General features: G+C 42.0%; 1 protein-coding gene across 1 annotated transcript; it reads right to left on the bottom strand.

Annotated features, from left to right (window-relative positions):
* Positions 1 to 308: 308 nt before the first annotated feature.
* On the bottom strand, positions 309 to 19,990 carry bltp3a (bridge-like lipid transfer protein family member 3A). Its single transcript, XM_083974715.1, has 21 exons — positions 19,797 to 19,990; positions 16,760 to 16,922; positions 14,503 to 14,541; positions 14,160 to 14,251; positions 13,884 to 14,073; positions 13,362 to 13,502; positions 13,080 to 13,250; positions 12,256 to 12,436; positions 11,980 to 12,066; positions 9,873 to 10,043; positions 9,238 to 9,383; positions 8,012 to 8,153; positions 7,493 to 7,686; positions 6,174 to 7,390; positions 5,839 to 6,023; positions 5,613 to 5,752; positions 5,281 to 5,431; positions 4,617 to 4,882; positions 4,216 to 4,324; positions 3,948 to 4,018; positions 309 to 3,107 (listed from the first exon to the last, which is right to left on the bottom strand). The coding sequence occupies exons 1-21, from the start codon at positions 19,838 to 19,840 to the stop codon at positions 2,991 to 2,993; spliced, it is 4,017 nt and encodes a 1,338-aa protein (XP_083830841.1). The 5' UTR covers positions 19,841 to 19,990; the 3' UTR covers positions 309 to 2,990.
* Positions 19,991 to 20,921: the final 931 nt, after the last annotated feature.

Raw genomic sequence — 20,921 nt, 5'->3', positions numbered from 1 at the left:
TTGAGACCTTTTTTAGTTGAGGTTAACAGCAAAGAAACTATGAATCACACTAGTAAAATTACTGTAATGCAACTGAACATGTGAGTTCTGTACAGTTTCACAATTGCATATTATAATAAAACACAAAGACCCAACTGAAAAGTGTTCAGCAATTAGTCATTTATTTTTTTTCACCTTTAAAATATTTTCTACTTAACTAGCTTTGGTTCACAGAACCAATTTTATATTAGTCTCAATGAAGTGGTAAAGACAATACAAAATTCAATGTAATTCTACACAACTGACAAAAAAAAATGTCCACAGGGGCTTAAACATCTGCATCACTTAGGAAGATTTCAAGAGGACGCCTCTGCGATCCTTTGAAGTGATTTACATCAAAACAAGTGCAATTTCCAGTGAATTTACCACACGAGTGCAAGTAATCCACAAGGCATAACTATACAACACTTCAGATCATGCACCTAGAGAGAGCCCTGCTTCACTCTCTGTCCATCTCCTCCTGTTTGCATGGCACACTGGGTAGGGGTTAAGTTGTCATGGAAACCCTGGCCTGCTCTGGAGTGCAAAGGAAGTCTAGTGTAACAGGTATCGGAGCACCAGTTTTGTCCGCAGATTGAGGATGCTACGTAACACTGAGGCCTGACTGAGGACAGAGAAACTGGGCAAACTTTACAGCTACATGTTGCATCCAGCATGGGACGTTCAGTTTCGTACCACCATATCTTTGTTTTACGAAGGCCATGCAAAAACATAAAAACACCAAAAGCTGAGAGGATCACGACTATTAAGTGATACTGAGGTTAAAGGAAAGCCTGTATCTCTGCTTTATCACACTGCCTGGATGAGGATCTGTTGAATCCACATACAGCTGAGGGGAAAACACTGAAACCTGATAGACAGGTAAATTGTTTTTCCTTTGATATTAGTCATCTTAAGATTTTAAGAATTCCACATCAAAAGTGTGTAGTGTTACCTTCTTTGTCATGTTTTTGGTTAAACACACGCTCGCTTTCTATTGCTTAAATATTTTACATTCCTCTTTAAGACTGATAATCTGGCATTCATAGCTTGCAAGGCAACCAAAGATTTGAAGAAAAAAAGAAAAAAGACAGAAGAAAGGAAAGTAATATTTTGAAAGAGGAGTGCTCTGCTAGGTTGCAACCACCAGAGGGCTCCTGAGTACACAATGGAAGTGAAAGGTAGCTGTGACAGCTTTGCAGCCATGAAAACGGATAACCGTACCACCAAAGGCAAAACACCAAACCACTTATTTAACAATAGCACATTTGTTCACAAAATGTAGCTGAAACAGAGGTCTTCTTAAAGAAAGCATTCATACAATTAATGTAATACCATTGCACAGTCTGTCTGAATAACAAACCCATCATTGTGTGAATCCATGCATAAAACAGATTTATGCACAGATAAAGTAAAGTGACAGAAACATAAACTGGCAACTGGCCTGAGAGATGAACTCTGCAGCAGATCAGGGATGAAGATGGTGAAATGCATCGTTTTTTTTGTTTTTGTAGTGGATTTGGTAATATACATAAAACACTGTATACATCAGTACCACAGATTTTCAAAACGTCACTTTGATTGTTATGGCTTCAATACACTGTGGTGAATGTGGTCGAACAAAAAACAGAAAAAAAAATACACTAACAAATCTAAATAAATATACAAAAGTAAAACAACACACACAGTGAACCTTCAGCTCACTATGTCTGGTCACTAAACATAACCGTGTACAGAGGTAATTACACTAGCAGTCCTAGTTGTTTCCTGGCAAGCTACAAAACAAGTTTCAATAAGGTCAAGTATTATATCTCCGGTTGCTGGTATAATCCCAAACCTCTTTAAAACCAGAGAGTTAAAGTGAAAAGATTTAATACTGAAGCTACTGTGCAACCTGCTCTCCACAGCTCACAGAGTAGAGAATGAAAGGCGTGTCGTCTTTTGAGTGGACATTCAACCACTGAGAACATTGTTTCACAGTACAAAAGAAGCATGACCGACATTTCACAACTCAAAAAGGAAAAACATAACACTGGGGAATGATTCAACACACCTTTTTTTTTTTTTTAAAGAATGGTGAGAACTTGATAAGAGTGTGTAACCATTCCACCTTGGTGATAAAGCAGCCAAGGTAGAAAGTGAGATGCATCTGTCTCCATTAAAGCAGTGTAATTCTGCTTTTTCTTTTCTTTTTTTTTAAGAAAAAAAAAGTGCAATGTTTTTCCTACCTTTTACATCACATTTGCAACAACAGCTGATAATATTTTTTTTTATAATACTTGAGAAAAGAAACACATGGATCTATTGTTTTTTTTACACTTAACCAGAGGTACTCTACATTACTAAGTCAGCTAACTAGCTTCATGACTATCACCTGTAAATGTGCTGTGTGTAAATCTGCACTGTTCACAAAGCATGCTCGACAGAGGCTTGTTCTCTGATGGACCAGCAGCTGCCTGGCAGTGTCAGTGCATGTGAAGAGGAGGTTTTGGCATGTGCTTGACTTTCATGTTTCTGTAACACAAATAATGAAGTGGAGAGAATTAAAGCTTTATGGAAATTACCCTTGCATGCTGTGTGACAAACACTGAAACCACACAATGAGTTTACTATCCACACTGAGAAATAACCAGGGTAATATGTGTTTAGTGGAGCAGTGAGAAATATCTAAACTGCCCGATTATAAAGTAGTACCAGTAAAGTACCTATGAATTAGATCACCATGTTCCCCCTAGTTGTTATAAGGGCTCTTTTGTTATATTACGAGTAGAATGAAATAGGAAGTGAGAAGTGATCCAAAGCCACAACTTGGATTCTTTTCTTTTTTTCCCCTCCCAAACATGTCCGATGCCTGGACACGCTCAGCGTCGAGTCCTGCTGGTTCCTGACATTCATCCCGATACATCTGACCACCATCCCTCAGCAGGAGCAGTGATGAAGTAGGTTCACAGGGGTGAAGAGACAGAGGAGGCTCAGAGAGCAAACGTGGGGTCGTGCTTCCTGACCTCCAGGAGGAGACGTTCTCTGTCGCTGAGGGCCTGAGTGAGGGCAGCCTGGGAGTCGGAAAGCTGCAGCTCCAGAGTTTGTCTCTGTGAGAGCAGGAGTTTAGTTAATGTTAACTGCAGCTACGGTGAAGACGTGCTTTGGCTCAGTGCTACTCAACAAGTGGACAGATATCAGATTCTGACTGACAGCAACAGGTGTAATTACAATATCACTCACTACACAATCTCAAGTACTTGGACACATATCTGCTTTGTCGAGCTGACCAGAAACAGGACACTGGCATTACAGCTGTGTTTAACACCGAGTATAATTACCTTTTACTGAACTTACAACATGAGAATAAACTCATCAGAATGAATCTAACTCATCTGCAGTTTGAATATCTTTATCTGGTCATTAATAATGTAAAAGACAGAGGTTTCTATAGCCACAAAAATAATTCATTGTTTGCAATTCACACTTGATATTTCTTACAAATATTACTAAATACCAACAAATATATTACAAGGCTTTATCAAATTTGTATGATATTTTTTATCTAGGTCAACTGGACTTGGTTGTAATCCAGTTGACACCTGGCACCTGATGAAGACCACACATGGTCGAAAACGTTTGTGCTGAATAAATCACTGTGACCTCCTGTAAGAGTGTGCGGGCAACCCTCTCTTTTTCTACGTTACTTTTTATTGCCCTGCACCTCAATAGCCTACAGCATGATGTGCGTATAAAAACCTCCTTTTTCCTGTACTCCAGTTGACATACATAAAATGTTTGGGATCATATGTTTGAAATGTTTCACAACATAAATATATACTGTGACACTACTTGGGTATTTTTCAAACCAAACCAGGCAAAACCCCCACCCCCAGGATTCAGAGAATCTGGCTACATACAAGTAAACAGATATATTAGATGTACACTACCTCGCTCTGCTGCTGAACTGTGCAGGAAGTGTGTGTGTTGTCTGGGTCAGCCCCTGGAGCACCTGCCGAGGCTGTGATCAAAAAGGAAATGGTGCAGATTACTTTCAGTTCATCTTTCTGTAAAAGGGTTATAGAAGCTGTGGATTTGGGTGCTTGTGGTTTTTATGGTTCATGATCCTGCCACAATACTGATGAGAATTTAATTTGTTATCCTGCATGAAATGAGCAGAGAAAAAAGAGAAGAGAGTGATTTTTTTTCTTCACTCACCTTTGAGCCTCATGATACCGTCTTCAGCGCGCTCCAGGAGAAGCTGCTCTACTATGAACGTGGCTGGGACAGGTTGAGGGGCAGTTGGGTAGTTTCTAGGGCCATCATCCTTAATTAAAAAAGAAAAGAAAAGGGATCCTGTGATGTCAGCATTGGCCACCCATTACTCCACAGATTCAATTCAATTTACTTTTAATTACTAGGATAATCCACTTAGTGTCACTACTGCGCTCCATGAAGCACTAGGTCACATATTAAAAACAAATTCAATTCGGTGGCTCCACAGAAGGGAGTGGTCTGACTTCTGTGAAGAAACCACTGTTACTCTCTGTCAAGTATTAACATTTTCATTTCACATCTCATAAAGAGGAAATTAGACAAAATTAGACACTACAACCCACTTTCATAGTGACAGTGATGTTGCTCAGGTGCAGCTTCATCGGCTGACCATCGACACTGAATTCATCTTCGAGAAACGGCCCGATGTTGGTGACTGTGGAGGCCAACACCTCTGCGTGACAGTCCTGCACTCTCATATCCAGGTAACCCACGGACTCGGCCAGAGCAGAGTGTCGGGCCGCAGCCGGACCCATCTCCGCTCGCATGCACAAGATTGGAGAACCCCTGCTACCCGGTCTGTACGGCTTCTGGGCCGAGCCACTCGGATCTGCAGGACAAATCACATTTGTAAGCTATCTGAGGACTTTGCTGTGAAAATGTGAAGATACAAAAGGATTTTGTGGGATCATAGAAGCCCATAGATCAAGATTGATTTTCTTTCGCAGTCAACTGAGCCATAATTATCAAATTCTAGTCTTTTTTAGATCAATATAAGCATTTCATTAATAAGCAACCTATAAAATATGGAGTAACACGTATGACTAGTTATACAGGCAGATTAAAAACAGATGTAAATTAGCTTAAAGCTATAATCTGGTACAGTGCATGAAATGGCAACATTTATGTTTGAACTGTACACTGTCCCTTTTAAATAGATTAAATTGAAATTAAAATAGAAATTGAAATAAAGAGTTTGCCAGGTTGTCTGCAGTAATCCTTGTTTACCTTGTACGAGACCAGCCAGCACGTCAGCGACCCTGACGTTACCCAGCTGCACAGGGGTCAGATTTTGAGCCTCCACAGCCACAACTTGGTCTTCTCCCTTTACTTCCATGGTGCAGGCCATCCCACTCATGACCAGCAGCAACACCGAAGACTGCAACAGCACAGTCGAGTCACATTAAAACCAGTGCAGATTCAGATTTGAAAGGGTTTGAATTCAAATGTTAAAATGGTTGATGACAACATTTAATTTTTTCTTTGAGGTATTCATTTCTTCAGAGACCTAAAATGACACCTATCATAAACATAATCTGTCCATGAATTCCGTTACGCACCACGTCCTGAGACACATCCTCAGTGCTTTGGGAGAGGGAGCTGCTGAGGTCGGCAGAGGACCCCCCCTCCGTCCCTGGAGCCGGACTGTTCCGGCTGCCGACCGGGGTGTTGTTGGGACGCATGGACTCCACACCCGACTCTGGAAGCACGACGCAAACTTACAGCAGATGTCACCATTGTAATTCAGAGGAAGTGCTTTGGAAGCCCCGTGAGCATTTTAAGTACCTGAGTCCATGAGAACAACAAAGTTGTCGCTGACATCACTGTCCACAGATAGGTTCTCATCGGGCAGGCTGCCTTCCAGGATCGCGCTATCAAAGGAATGCTGGGACGGCGACTGCTTCATGGACTGGTGGCGCATGCCGGCAGCCGACGAGGGGGAGGACTCATCGGAGCGCTGGACCTGTTCCCTGTGAACACACACACACGGATAAAACACTGTGAAGTGGACGGCCTAGTGAAAGCATGTGGTTGCACAGCGTGTGGTTGTGGTTGCACACACACCGACCAATGTTTTGTCGCCAACAGCCCCAGCAGGAGAGGAGAACGCTGGCACTTACTTTGCTTGTGGACTGAACAATTTGCTCATCCCCGAGCCACGACTCAGGATGCTGAACGCGTCTTTCGTTATGGAGAACGCCCCTTTGGTCAGGTCCAGCGAGGCACTGATGGCATCTTTGGTCACGTCCTTGGTGACGTTAATGGCGCTCGACAGCTCTCCCTCCAGGCTGAAGGTGGACGGCTCGCGGGAGATGGCCGGGGAGTGTCCGGGTGTGAGCGGGGGGGAGAGAGCGGCGGCGTCCTCCTGTGTCGTCAACCCGTCCCCCTCCTCCACAGCCTCACACGCCTCCTCCACCGCCCCCCCATCCTGTTCGTCCTGATCGAACGCGGCAGCGGGCGTATTGACGGAGATGCCGTTCTCCATCCCGCTGTCCTCCAGGACTCCGTCTGCAGAGTGATGGGTCGGGGAGATGTCAGAGTCCGTCATGCTGGCGCTGTCCGTCTCCGGCGTGTGGGGGACCTCCTCCTCCGGCTCCGAGGCGACCGGGGGCAACAGGAGACCTAGTTCGACCGAGTCCACCAGAAGGGCAACGCCGACGGTCGTCGGTTTTGTCTTCTGGCCGTGAGCCTGTTTGACATCTCGTAGATCCCGCCCCAACTCGGCGCCCAGACGAGCCATGGCGTCCTTCATCCTCAGCAGCGCGACGTACTGGTAGTGGTTGAGCCACAGTTTTACAGGAGTGATGGTGTGAGCCAGGAGGTGGACCGAAGCCAGCGAAGCCTCGTCCTGGTCTGGAGGAGGAGGCTGGTGAGCTGTGCTGGGACTGGAGGCAGTAGATGATGATCCACTCTTAAAGGCAGCGGGCTGACACATCCACACCGACATGGCAAAGGGTTCAACGAAAGGCTGAGTTCTGCCTTTGGGGAATCGCCGAGCTCCGTCGAAACCCAGTGTCACCCGGGACAGACTGAGGGACCAGACATCCTGGGATCGCAACTGCTTTCTGTCTAGAGGCTGGAGCTCCGTCTCCCGAGCGTGATGGAGGAAGGTGGAGGGAGCGGGGTGGAAGGCACTCAGGTCTCTGGGGTAAGGGCAGGGTGGTGTCGACTGGAAGAAAGAGCAGCTGGCGAACTTGTCATATATAGTGTTGAGGTCAGCTCTGGAGCCATGGGGGCAGTGGCGAGTGTTGCTGAGAACCATCTGGGGCACGGTGACGGACAGAGACTGTGGACGCTCAGGATGGTCCAATATGGAGAAATCTAAGGGAATTACCAACTGTAGGGAGGAACAGGAGAACAAACAATTTACAGGAGTTTTGGAGATGAACACAAAACACAAATAATCCTACAGAGTCAAAAAAACCAAAAAAACATTCACCTTCAGCTGAGCTGCATCCATACGGATGTCCAAGTGCTCGTCAGCCTTGCTGCTGTCTTGCAAATGGTAGAAAGCTTTGACTTGGTCAAGAGTGTGCAGCAGACCCCTGGAGAAAAGATTGATCCACAGCACACTGGCCGGGTCCACACACAGCTGCAGGCTGTTTAACTGTGCGTACAGGTTCGAGGTGGGCACTGCAAGACGGAGAGAAGACAAATGATGCTAATACAGGACATTTTATTGCATCATATATTGTAACTTTGACACAAAAAATCTCAATATTAACAAGCAACCAAGAACTAAATTCTACTTCAGTTACTCTGAAAAATAGCATTAGCTACACACAATGAATTTTAGATTATCATTAAACAGGTGCTTAGTAAAATCTGCCATATAAATATGTACAAGGCAAAAACAAAAGGGGATTGAGCTGAAATGAAAATAATTCAAAACAAATTTTAGGAACATTTCTCTTACAAAATGAAGAAAAATTTAAAAAAGGAAACAGTTGTTTGATACCTGATAGACTGGGGTTGTCAGGAAAGTAGTATTCAGTGAACTGCAGATGAACTGCTGGAACGCTGTCCGGTAAACGCAGAGCTTTACGGTTACAGGATAATAAAGACTGGGTCTTCTTGTTCTGACGGCCCCTCGTAGACACCTGGATGTTCAACAGGTCAGTAACAATGGGAGACATATCAGTAAGTACAGAGTTTAATTTTTAATTATCTGCTTCATTGAACTCACAACAACTCAATTACTCATCAAAAGTGGAGCTAAACCACCTGGGTCTGAACGTCTGAGCATAAAGAGCTTCCTGTCTGAATCTGAAGGTGGAGACCAAGACACACACAGGATTTCCCCAGAGTGTCTCAAATGAGGAACTAGAAGTGTCTTTAAGTTTTAAATAAAATGCTGGAAAATCTTTGTGACAAAAAGGGTGAAAAAGTGAAAATGCAGAACCTACCCTAGAGAGTGTTGTGAAAGGCTTTCTCCGTCTTAGAGGAAATGCACCAGAGCAGCCAAGTGGAGTGACATATGTGATTATTCTATCCCCACTGAGGTTCAGGACTAGAGTAGTAATTTAGTTTTTCTTATTTCCTAGTGACTGAGGCTGTGGTTTTCCAGTACAGTGACTTTTTACAGGTCCAATTTGACACCAAAGTCATATCATCAACATGTCAAATCAGCGCAACAGAGTGCTCATCTAAAAGAGACTTTTGTTCCTGTCAGGCAGATTCCTCCGAGGCTGATTATGTGAAGCGCCTTTTTCCAATGTGAGCTAAGTGCTAATGATATGCATACTGCAGCACATGACACTAATGTGAGCTGGCTAGCTAACTGAGGAGGTGAGGTTTTGATGAAGATCAAGAAAATTACATTATTTTCCTTAAATTCTTCTTTCTTCACCTATATAGCATATTGAGACTATATCTTGTCTACAGTGAAAAGTTTCCATCCAAATCTACATAATTAAAAGCATGCTAAGATAAAATACTTTCACATAAAAGGAACCTTCAATCAATCTATACATATTGTCACTTGTCATGTATATCAATAACATGTGTGACTAAAAATCAATGATTATGAATAAGCCTAAACCAGAATCTTGCTTATTTTAAGGCAGCTTAAAGCAGCACTGCAGCTGCTAAGGAGCAGACAAGAGAAGTCTGTTGCTCCACTTATTGAAAAGTAAATCTTGTGTTAGAGCAGGTAAATCGAATCAGCCGATGATAAAAGCTTGCCTGGTGAATGTCCACGTCGTCCATCCTGACCACCACGCAGCTCGATCGCAGCCTCTTCAGCGAGGACCCTTTAGGAGCTGTCATAGAGTTCCTGCTGGCCGCCTGCTCTTTGTCAGAGGGGGTCGGCTTAGGATTCGACTGTCCATCTAAAGCAGGAACATGGGAGAGTAAACACTTAGTGGCAGGCTCAAGAAGCCAGCAACCCTGTTTACAGATTTAGATTTATGTCTGATTATAAATAGCTACTGAACCATATGTTTTGCTTTGTCATTGCCTCATTATACCCACTGTGTACCAGCTCGCAAGGTCCATTTACTTTCTTGTGGCTTTCACTAACAATACACAGCCTTTAGCACTTGGGGTTTGCTCAGTTGCCATGGAGATGGACTCAATGTACAATTTTAACACTATAAAGACTTTCTCCTTGCATTGGTCCAATGTAAAATCATGTCAACATGTCAACTGATTCATGACAACTGATCAAATGTGCACTAAGTAGACTTTGAGATTTAACCGTTTGGTCAAATCACTCTTTATCATGTCAGGATTAAGTTTCATGGTTCATTGAATCTGTAAAATATTGTCTGATGAGCAGTGAAAAGACAAACCATCATGTTATACTCCTGGATTCTTACCTTGAGCTGTCTTTAAAGGGGAGTCCTTGGTGGGCTGGGGCCCCTCAGTGTGTGGCCCTGGGATCCCAGAGGCCTCTACTCTCTTGTGATACTCCTGCAGCAGCTTCCCTGCCCACTGGGCCTGAGCCTCCATGGCTCCGCTGTGGCGCTCCCAGTGTCGACATCCATCAGCTGCAGACAGGAAATATCAAAAAGGTAGTTATGATCCAGCAAACATTCAAGACTAATTTAGAAATTTCTAACTATTATGGTTACAATAATTAATATGTACAAAAATTTAACATAGCAGAAAGACTAAAACCAAGGGCTGAACTTAAAACTTAAAGGGATAGTTCAATATTTTTGGCAAATTGGCCCATTGCCATTATCCCTATAGTCTTAGGAGTAGGTTCGTTACCTTTAGGGGCCGTGTCCACCAGACGCGTTTTCAGCGCTCTGGGCGTCTACTTTCCATTCAAACCCTATTGAGTTGGGCGCTCACAGCGCTCAGCGCCCTCGGCGGTAAAACGCCCTCGGTGCTTGCTTCTTTTTGTCGTGGCGCTCAGAGCGCTTCGAGTTGAAATCTGTTCAACTTTTAGAACAGCGCTGCGCTCGTCAATGTCACTTTTCCCCGCACTGACCAATCAGAATCAAGAAGGGGCAGGACATACGTTACTGACAGCAACACAACCGGAGACGTGGCTCGGTTTATATCATTATTTATGATTCTGTCCTCACGTCTCTCTCTGTTTTCAAACAAAATTTACTACAAATCACAGTCGACTCCTGCACTTGCTAACAGGCTTCTTGTCATGCCCCATTGATTAATTACATTGTATTGTATTGTATTTTATTGATTATATTGATATATTGTATGTACTGTATTGTATAGAATTTTTCTGTGTAATTTATTAACCTTGTTTCACTTTTAGCACTCCCCTCCCCCTTCCCCCTCAGGCTGCACTTGAAAATAAGAATTTTGTTCTTAATTTGCTTGCCTGGTTAAATAAAGGTTAAATAAAAAAAAATAAAAAATAAATTTATATCATTATTTATATCATTATATCATCATATCCGACCTCAGGGTCCATGTCAAAAGCTGCCGCTAATGCTGTTGTGTATTTCTGACACTCGTTGTAGTGTTTACATTAAACAAGGCCAGAACACGGAAGTGTCAGAGGACTCGTTTTGTAACCTAGCAACAGCGGCATTCTGACGAGGGAGAGAGAGCGCTAAGCGCTGGGAAAGCAGCGCTGAGAGCGCTGTCAGAGTTGAAAACGCGTCTGGTGGACACAGCCCCTAAATTGTCGGTGCAAGCTATTTTTAGAACGGCGGAGCAGAGCCATGAGCTGCTCAGAGCTACGCTACAGAGGCTAATGGGATTTCTTCGTTTCCCTCATCAAACTCATCAAATACACAATCCAACATCTCCAATACACTCTCGTGGACAAGTTGTGATCTGCACATTCACCACGTGATGTGTTTGATGAGGGAAACCATAAAATCCCATGAGCCTCCATAGCGTAGCTCTGAGCAGCTCGCGACTCTGCTCCGCCGTTCTAAAAATAGCTTGCACTGACAATTAAAAGGTAATGAACCTACTGCTATGACTATAGGGATTATGGCAATGGGCCAATTTGCCAAAATGTTGAACTTTCCCTTTAAATAAAGGTAAAATCAAGTGACAAATTTAAAGCTGCAAAGCTAAAAAGTCTTTGTGAATCTGAAAACAAAACAACAAGGATGCAAGACACAATAAAATATCAATATTTGTGAAACAGTTTTTCAACCTGTACTGTTTTAAAATAGACATTCTCCTCTTTTAATATTCACTTCAAAAGTCTCCATCAAACAAACTAACAAAATAAAAGCTTTTTTTCTAACTTTGTTTAATTGACCATAATGGGCTCGAGGGGTGACCCTGCTGTTCTACTTTCTACACTTCAGGAATTCCACAAAGAATAATGGCAGTGGGCACGCTCTCCCAGCCCATTAGTCTGCCTGAACAGTAATCCTTCTAACAGCTAGTCCGGACTGAATGCTGTGGTTTCAGTTGACACGGTGCAAAGCCTCGGGGTAAACTGTAGTTAAATCGCGGTCACAGAAAAGCACCAGTCATCATACTCACCGAGTCTGTGGACGGGATAGTAGTCGAAACCTAGCTTTCTGAAGGTCAGCTGCATCGCACCCTGCAAGCCCGGGGGAGGAGGATCATCTATATGCAACATGACATAACAAATGTTAAAAACCATCTTTGCAGAAATTACACATCAATCCTTCAAATATTTAATTCAAGATGGAAATCAGGATTATTATTGTGCAATCTTGGCTTTACTCAGAACAAATACACCGTAGTTACAAAAATAAGACACGTTTGGGTGATAGTGAGTTAAACCCAACAAACCTTCATCCATTGAAGAGCTGTCGTTGCATATGTGTAAGTCCAAGCGGGATATGAAAGTGTGGTAGGAAGATTCCTTGACATCATAGAGATCAAAGTACTGACTCTGGTTGTTGGGGGTGCCGGCGGGAGCAGGTGGGGGCTCTGACCACAGGCTGTGGAGGCCAGGAGATGGAGGAGCAGTCTAAACAACAGAAGACGGAAAATGTCTCAGAAAATCTGACAAAATTAAGAAAAACTGATTTGTAACAGAAATTCCAAAGAGAAATAAAAACATATCCAGAAATAGTCTTGCGAGTGCCAGCTTGCTAAAAGCTCTTGAGTCTTGAGTCACTAAGAGAAGAAATTGGAGCTGTTCTTTTCACAGCGAGTATGTTTTATTTGTTGTAATACAATTATAATGTTGTTATTTATGCATCGTGTAGAGACAAGCTGAGAACTGATTGTGCCGATGTGGAGCTCTGACGCAGCACTTCATTCACGTTTGAAGACTGTAAGTATAAATCTTTACCGAAGTGAGTTTTCCTGTATTTGGGGCTTCTTGCTGGATCAGGATTTATACATAAAGATAAATTTGGCCAAATGATGAGTCAGATTTAAGCTGAGTTTGTGGGGAAAAAGACCTATTGTATTTTCATTATCAAGTATCAAATTTATTCAGATGTATGCAGCAACAACAATTCTTGAGAGACATGGCTTGGTTGGCAGTGGCCTAGAAATTCCACTAAATATATGCAGTCTGTAATTAAGAAATGCTAATACATATTTATTTTGTTTATTTTCTCACACAGCTTTTATAAACATTAATGAGCAGGAAGGATGCAGACCTGCAGGGACTCAGCAGTCATGTTCTTCCTCTGCTGGGCCGACTTCTCCATGGCCTCACTCAGAGATTTGGCGTAATGGATGATAGCTTTGAGTTGAGAGTCCGTCAGGACCCAGAGCAGGTCGTCCAGAATGAAAAGCAGCTTGGATGCCAACACATTGCAGTCCTTTATCTAGACCGAACAATGAAGAAGTAAAGACTTGTTTCAAATAATTTGTAATTTAGATGAGGTTTACCACTGACATGACAGAGTGGTAAGTTAAAGGTAGAGACAGGGTCCTACTCTGCGTTTTAGAGCGATGCGAATTCGTCCTTGGTTTGTGATGAGGCGTAGTGGTGTGCTGCCAAGGTCCTGATCATCACTCTCAATGGCATCTGCCTCGATTCGTAGACTCTGCCAGTTAATTTCTTTAAAAGTCAAAACCTGATTGAAACAAGAAACGTATGAAATCATCAAACTGCGATCAAACACAAGCAATTTTCTTACGTATGGAATAGTTTTTACTGCCGTGACATTTGTGTTTCGACACAGAGAAACAAAGAAAAAGCAGCAGACGCATTTCCTTTTAAGTGGATTACAAAATCTCATTCTCATCTGAAAGCTTGTTCATCTTGATAAAGTCCCTCCAGCTAATAAAACCCATAGCGACTGGCTTGATTAAATGATTTACCGCAGGCTTAATGAACATGCACGGTTTCTATGCTGGAACATTATGTTTAACTGAGTGCTGCATACGACTCTCAGCCAGGATGGCGTTACAGCTGTGTGAGAAGGGGAAAGGAAATAAAAACATGCTACATGTACCTCTCCTCTCTTGGGGTCTGTGACGCGGGTGTAGCGGAGGTCACTGCGCTGCCATTTGGGGTTGAGGCTGTTGCCTTGTAGCTGCCAGAGCTCGAAGGAGGCGTGGAAGGCCTGAGCCTGCACCTTGATGGTGATGGAGTTGATCCTGACAGACATGCCCTCCACCACTTTCTCAGCAAAGCCGTATTCGCTGTAAATATACAACGTAAACAAAAGTGAAGAACAGGATTCATCATCAGATATGTCAGCTTAACTCAGCGTCTTACGCAGGCTTACCTCTGGCCTGCTGTGATCGCTATAGGAGAGGGGCCGTTGGGTGGACGAGGCTCTTCACATGTCCTCATCTCAACCTCCACCTTATCCAGGAACTGCACAAAGGAGGAGACCGTGACATTGAGCAAGGATAAACAGAGACATGGCCGAATATTTACTGATGATAACAGCGCAAGGAACATAACCTATGGAGCAGTGTGACAAAACGGTAAAGTAACAGAAGTGGGCACTGCTGGAGTCATGCCAAAGTTAGGTTTTTTTTGGATTAAAGGACGCGGGGGAAGCGTTAGCGTTAAATAAATGTGTGAAGAGCAGCAGAGGAGCAGAGAAACAACTTCATTCTTACCAGGCAGATGGGGCTCGTCTTCAACTTTGTCCATTGTATCTGAAAAGAAAGGACAGCAAGGTCAACAGAGTCAGACACAAACACTTGCCAAAGCATTCTGCACTGTTTATCATTCACTGGGTGCAAAGGCACAGTGAGCATCCAGCTCCCAGGACGTGACACATGGGGCAACAGCAGTAACCGTCATGCAGTTTTATCTCGAGTCATGCTGCCTTTGCTGCTCAACAAACAGCTAACACCGCTCATAACAATAAGAATAACAACCCCAACAGTGTTAACAAGAGTCAGACCAAAGGAATCAACAAAAGCCAGCCTATAAAATAGAAAAAAAAATTGCTTTTATAGCCTACTTAAAATATGACAGCATTTGTACCAGCTTGGTTTCCTCGGTTCGTTCCAGGGACTAAAGAGGCAAAAGCATTTTAAGGTCGTAAATCTTCAGCCTTGACTCATAAACATGAGTAAGACATCATCTGAGGGTGATACACACTGGCTGTGAAGTGCACTAGCTATTTAAAAGTGAAAGTAGAACTCACAATATATCTAGAGAAGATAATGTGTTCATTTTTGTTTGTTTTTTAAAGATTTTGCTAATTATTTTTTAATAACAAGTCTATAGACACATGCGTGGCTGGAATGCATAGACAGTTTTTTGAAGGAATGCTTTGATCCAGATAATTTTCATAAGCTAAAAGGAATGTGTCTGGATCACTGTTTGGACACACTTATCTAAACTAGCTCCTTCACAGGAAGCTCAGTTTTTTATCTGCATTTAGCTTCAGATAGTCTTGAGCCATTGAGCTGTGAATAGAAGCAGCGATGAAAGGAACCAGCTTCTGTGATCACTGTTGGCTGCAGGATAGGAGACATATTTTGACCCAACCCATGAACCCAAACAATCATCTTTGCTCCTTGCTTCAAACACAAGATCAAAATCAGGCTGAGGCAACCTGTTGAAACTGTTTCAACTGGGGGTCAAGATTAGCATCAAGTCTACAAGTCTACAGCCTGGTTAGCGGCTTTGTAAAGATGTGCAGAGGTACTTCTGAGTTTAACGCTGACATCAACATGGCTAGGCAATAATTATATTCACAATATCAAATGTAATAAGTCACTGTTGGCTGGTGAGTTAGCTCTTCTGATCTGTTGTAGCTGGTTCATTAAGGACCAATGGAAACATTTATTTATCAGACTTTACTGACATTGGTCACTTTAGTTGATTTCCCTTTGCTTATAATAATCTTGAACAGATATAGCCATATGCAAGAAGCTATAAGCTGTATATTAGAAAGGTGGTTGAATAAACAGCTGAAGTTGAATTCAAGTTTTTTTTTTTCTTGTATTCTTTATTAAAAGTAGACCATTAAGCATAAAATGCTCCACAAATGACAAAAAAAAGCCCACAAAAGAAAATTATTGATAATTATCGATATCGATCAATATGATTTTTTAATATCAGCCAGCCCTAGTAGTATGTACAATGTCAACGCTCATTTGTTCGCTCTCACACTTGGTTTAGCATGTTAGCACATTAGCATTTGTGAATATGTGTGTAACAAAGTGCAGCTAAGGCTGATGCTAACGTCAGTAGTTTTTCTTAAAACCAAAGGTCTGAGCTCCAATTAATTTGTTTAGGAGAAAAATACAGTAAAATACTGAAAACAGTTGCAAAGGAGAGTGAGCAGCTACAGTAGGCGGTGTCTGGGGTTTCAATATTTACCCAGAAAAGCGTCAGACAGTACAGCTGTTTTCTACTTTAAAGCTACCTTTAAGGAAACTACAGGGAAAACCAAAGTTCAAGAGGTTAAATGTAGCAACAATATAAATATTATCACTGGATTATGATTTCAAACAAGCTGTCTTGTATATTGTACATGTCGTCTTATTGAGATTATTGGGTAACACAAACCAGCCATCCTGACAGCTCAATGTACAACAGCCAGACAGTGTATCTTAGGATCACAGCAGCCTCTGGCCTTTTGTGTCCCTCTGAATCATGGCTTGCCTTCCCATTATCCACAACCGGTTCTGGTCTGAAGGATCATAGCGTCCTCAGCACGCAGCGCCTCTAGCAAACCACTGCCACCGAGACTTTCACGTAGGACTCTATACACTCTGACTTTCAAAAGCACGCTCTTCGGCTTCAATGAACTTTATTGAGTTTGAAAATGAACAAACTGAAATAATTCATGCAGCAGTTTCAACAGAAACTCGACAGAGCAGCTACACGATCAGGTTTGTCTAGCTAATAACATACCCTAATGGCAGCTTTGTTGCAGTAGACCCGGGTGACAGCCAACCAGGTAGGCAGGTCGAGCATGTTCTGCAGAACCTCTTCATCGAGCTCGAGGTTGGACAGCTGCCCCTCCCCCTTCAGCGTGCTCAGATTGATCTTGTCTGGGGACAGGTTCTTGGTGAACCTGAGGGAAACAAAAGACATAAAATGTTAAAATGAGTTGTTTCGATGTGAAAACACACAGGAGGAGAAGGGGAGTGTAACTTTTATCAGGGAGACACCGGCAGACGTCACTGATGATGCGTGAGACAAAAATGAATTATGCACCTTGGCTAAGACGTGTATGAAGTAGTGCAACTATGAGTCATCATGAGAAACCCTATGCAGCCACAAAGCTGTATTCCCCCATCTAGGTTACATCTGCTACCGTAGCGAGCTCCAGCAGTCAGGACTCAGTATATAACAGCAATCGGAGCTAATTGATTTCTTAAGTATTTTAATTTCACCTATACCACATGACTGAGCAATATCCTGTCAAATCCCTGTGACATTTCAGACGTCAACCGAGAGACACTGATAAAAAGAGCCACAGATTATCTGCCACATAAGATACAAGCTGCAGACTGAAACAAGACATGTGAATGTGGTTGAATTTGCTAAAACTTTTAACGCTGTTACGCCTAATACCACGCTGTACCTGATAAACCTGATAAGCCAGTCAAAATGTAAGCTTCATTTTTGTGTTGTGCAACATAATAACAGCTCCACTTATACTGTTGACTAAACCAGAGGCGTTATTTTCCTAAAAAAAAGAAAATTAACATTTCACATTCACTCACAGCCTCCGAGGGCCTTTAATGACTCAAGCTTGAGGTGGATGTAGCCGACATGTCGGGTTTGCAACATGCATTTTTTTTTTTTTTTAAACACTTGCCTTTTGGATTGGCGTACAAGAATATTAAGACATGACTTGGTGGTGTACATAAGACCTACAAGAGGGCAAAGACTGGTGGTGGTGGTTCAGTTTTTTGTGAAACTGGCAATATAGGATAATTTCTGAGATTAGCACGGTTTAAAAAGCACAGAAATTCCAGAGCTTCTCAAAGGCAAGAAAGAGGTCTTTGTGCAAACATGGGCAAAAGTTTGACTATTTAGCAAAGCCAAAAACTGCTTATTATTAACACTGAAGGATCAGCCTTGAAGTGATCAACTCAAACTCAGCAAAACCTCAATGAGTTTCAGACTCCGTTTGTATGTTTACAGCAAAACGTAGAGTGGCTGTGGACTTGCACATAGCCTACATTTTTGTCATTCTTGTGATATTATGTGTTGAAATTATATGATCTTGTTCAATTCCTGTGTTAAAATGATCATATTATCATTATTATTAAGAATACTTATGCACTGAGGCCCCCACTGATAAGGAAAGATCAAATATAGCAGAGAAAGACAGAAAACGTAAGACATGACCAGCAGCACGACATGAAATAAGGAGCTTGTTTCCTCTATGAACCATGGATGTATATTATTAGTATTATTATGAGTGCTCGCTTCTTCCTCTTTTTTGTATCATTATTAGACCCACAACATCAACGTGCTTGTTTGCAGGTCCAAATATGAGTCCACTGTGTCGTCTTTGGTGCAAGTAATTGTTTCAATTATTCAGTGACAAAGGCAACAGAGACAAGGAGAACAAAAGTGAGTAAATGGATTTAGCACACACCTAGGCACATGATCCAACTCAAGCCTTTACCCCATCTAACTGCAGAGGGAGAGACCTTTACAACACATTTCAACATTACTCCCCCGCCCAAAAATTATTTCTTCACTAGTGTCAACTGTGCCAAACTGAGAGCAACAAAAAAAATCACGACACAATCTGTCTCAATATAGCCTCAAAAAAAAAAAAAAATTAAAAAAAAAACTGTGACTGTGAATCAGAGAATAGCAGACTGTGTGTCTCCTGAGCAGCAGCACAACAGATGGAGGAAGTGAGACCAGGTGTGGAGAGAGAGAGAGAGAGCTACGGGCAGATCTACAGGAGGATGATGAGAGGATAACATTTGTTTAATACACACAGTGAGGTGTGAGAGGGAATATTAAATGTTGCTGAGAAAGCAGTCATGTGAGCATTACTGTCTGGTCTGACAGCAGACCTCAAACATCTGCAGACAACACTTAGCCTACTTGTGAATAGTTAAGACCAAACTGTTTGACATGAAAGTATTTTCTGATAGATAGATAGATAGATAGATAGATAGATAGATAGATAGATAGATAGATAGATAGATAGATAGATAGATAGATAGATAGATAGATAGATAGGTGTATTCTCCGTGAAACCAAAGTTATCATATTCATACTTGCTCTATTTGGAGAGGCAGGGCTTTTTATGATCATACCAATTGCTATCAAAGTTAATTGCCTGTCAAAGGACCAATAGATTTGTCCAATAATTATTTTGACCCTTGGGTGCTGGCTGGTTCCTGTGTGCCAGAGGAAATGAAAAGAAGAGGACAAGCAGGGGTCTGTCAACAAATATCTGCCACAGACAGGTTAATCAGGCTATAAATAGATGGATGGGGAGATGGATGGATGGGTGGATGGATGGATGGATAGAGAGCGAGGGGATGTCACTTGAGATACAATACAAATGTAAAGTAAATGTAATATCCTAGGGCCTTGGACCACTAAGTGAAAAAGACAAAAGACAGAGCAGAGCTTCTTCAGCTGTGAGCAAGGCCCATTTCCAAAGCAAACACACAAACCATGTCATCATTATAAAAACACAGACACTAGCTTATAATAAAGTGTCTGTCTCGTTCAGGTTGAGGTGTTTTGTTGCGTTCACGGTCCCTGTCAAAGCTCCTATCATTTAGTCTCACGGGGCTTGTTCCAACATGTGGCGATACGCTCCGTGTTAACCTGTGTTGTATCAACATCGATGCGGCTACATGTAAATAATAAACATTTACTGGGTTTTATATCCATCCCGTTATCACGTTAACATCTGAGCTGGGCTAACTGGGCTAACACAAAAGCCAAAGATGACACTTACCTTGACAAATGTTTCAGGATTTGCTTTTTAATTAGTCCGGCCATCTTAGCTAGCGTTTGTGTTGTTGTAAGGCTGACAGCAACCTTTCCTTCTTAAATAAACATGTGTAAGTTACTAGCTCGCAGGGACCTCTATACTGTACATAGCAGCACTAGCTGTGTGCATCTTGTTAGCCGCTGCTGGCAGAGCTGAGCTGCTGCTACATCGCCAAACACCGGACAGCCGCTGAACCCCCCACTCCTCCTTCACTCACACGCACATACACACACATACACGCAACACACGCATTCAAACGCACACGTTGACGCTCCTCCTAAAGACAAACACAATGCTGCCATCTGCTGGATGATGAGGCTATTACAATGTTTTTTTGTTTTTTTTTCTGAATTGCTAAAACACTAAAAATCCCATTGTCTGAATCATCAATGGCCTGAACACATTTATCGGATCAATCAATCTTTTGGTGAAATTATAAACAATTTTAATCGGTTTTAGGCAATCTGCAGAACTCATAAACACAAGTTTACTCACTAAAACACACTGTGATGCATAAAGAAAGAAGTTAAACACAAATGCAACACAGCACAGACCCAACTCAAAACTGTTCACACTTATTGCTAATGATTATCTATCTATCTATCTATCTATCTATCCCTCCCTTACTGTAATGATGTCTTTTATTTTATTTGTGTGTTCACTTTTATAATTTCTCCTAAATGAAAGAATTAAAGAATGAATGAATGAATGAATTAATTAATTAATTAATTTTCACAGTAGCAGGCCTACTATCTTTGGGTTTTTGACGGCGTTATAGATAAATATTGCAATTTATAATATGTTTCAAGGGTTAATGATGGAACATATACCACATCATTTTCTAAAATAAACAAAAAACCATCCAGAGATGTTACAAATAATTGTGGATTACACTGTGTTGTTGGCATACCTAAACAATTAAATCAACTTAACAAACACAAACACATAAAAAAGAATGAAGGTCTTAAAACTAGAGTTTAACAGAGTCTATTATTGCATTTGATGGCAATATTTTTGAATTATGTCATCACCCATCTCATTGTTGATCTTAATGAACAAATTCCATTGTCTTTTGCTCCGTGTTTGGGA

This window comes from Trachurus trachurus (genome assembly GCF_905171665.1).
Source record: "Trachurus trachurus genome assembly, chromosome: 7".
NCBI lineage: Eukaryota > Metazoa > Chordata > Actinopteri > Carangiformes > Carangidae > Trachurus > Trachurus trachurus.
Note: the sequence above shows the minus strand (reverse complement) of the source record. Positions and strands in the feature narration are given on the sequence as shown.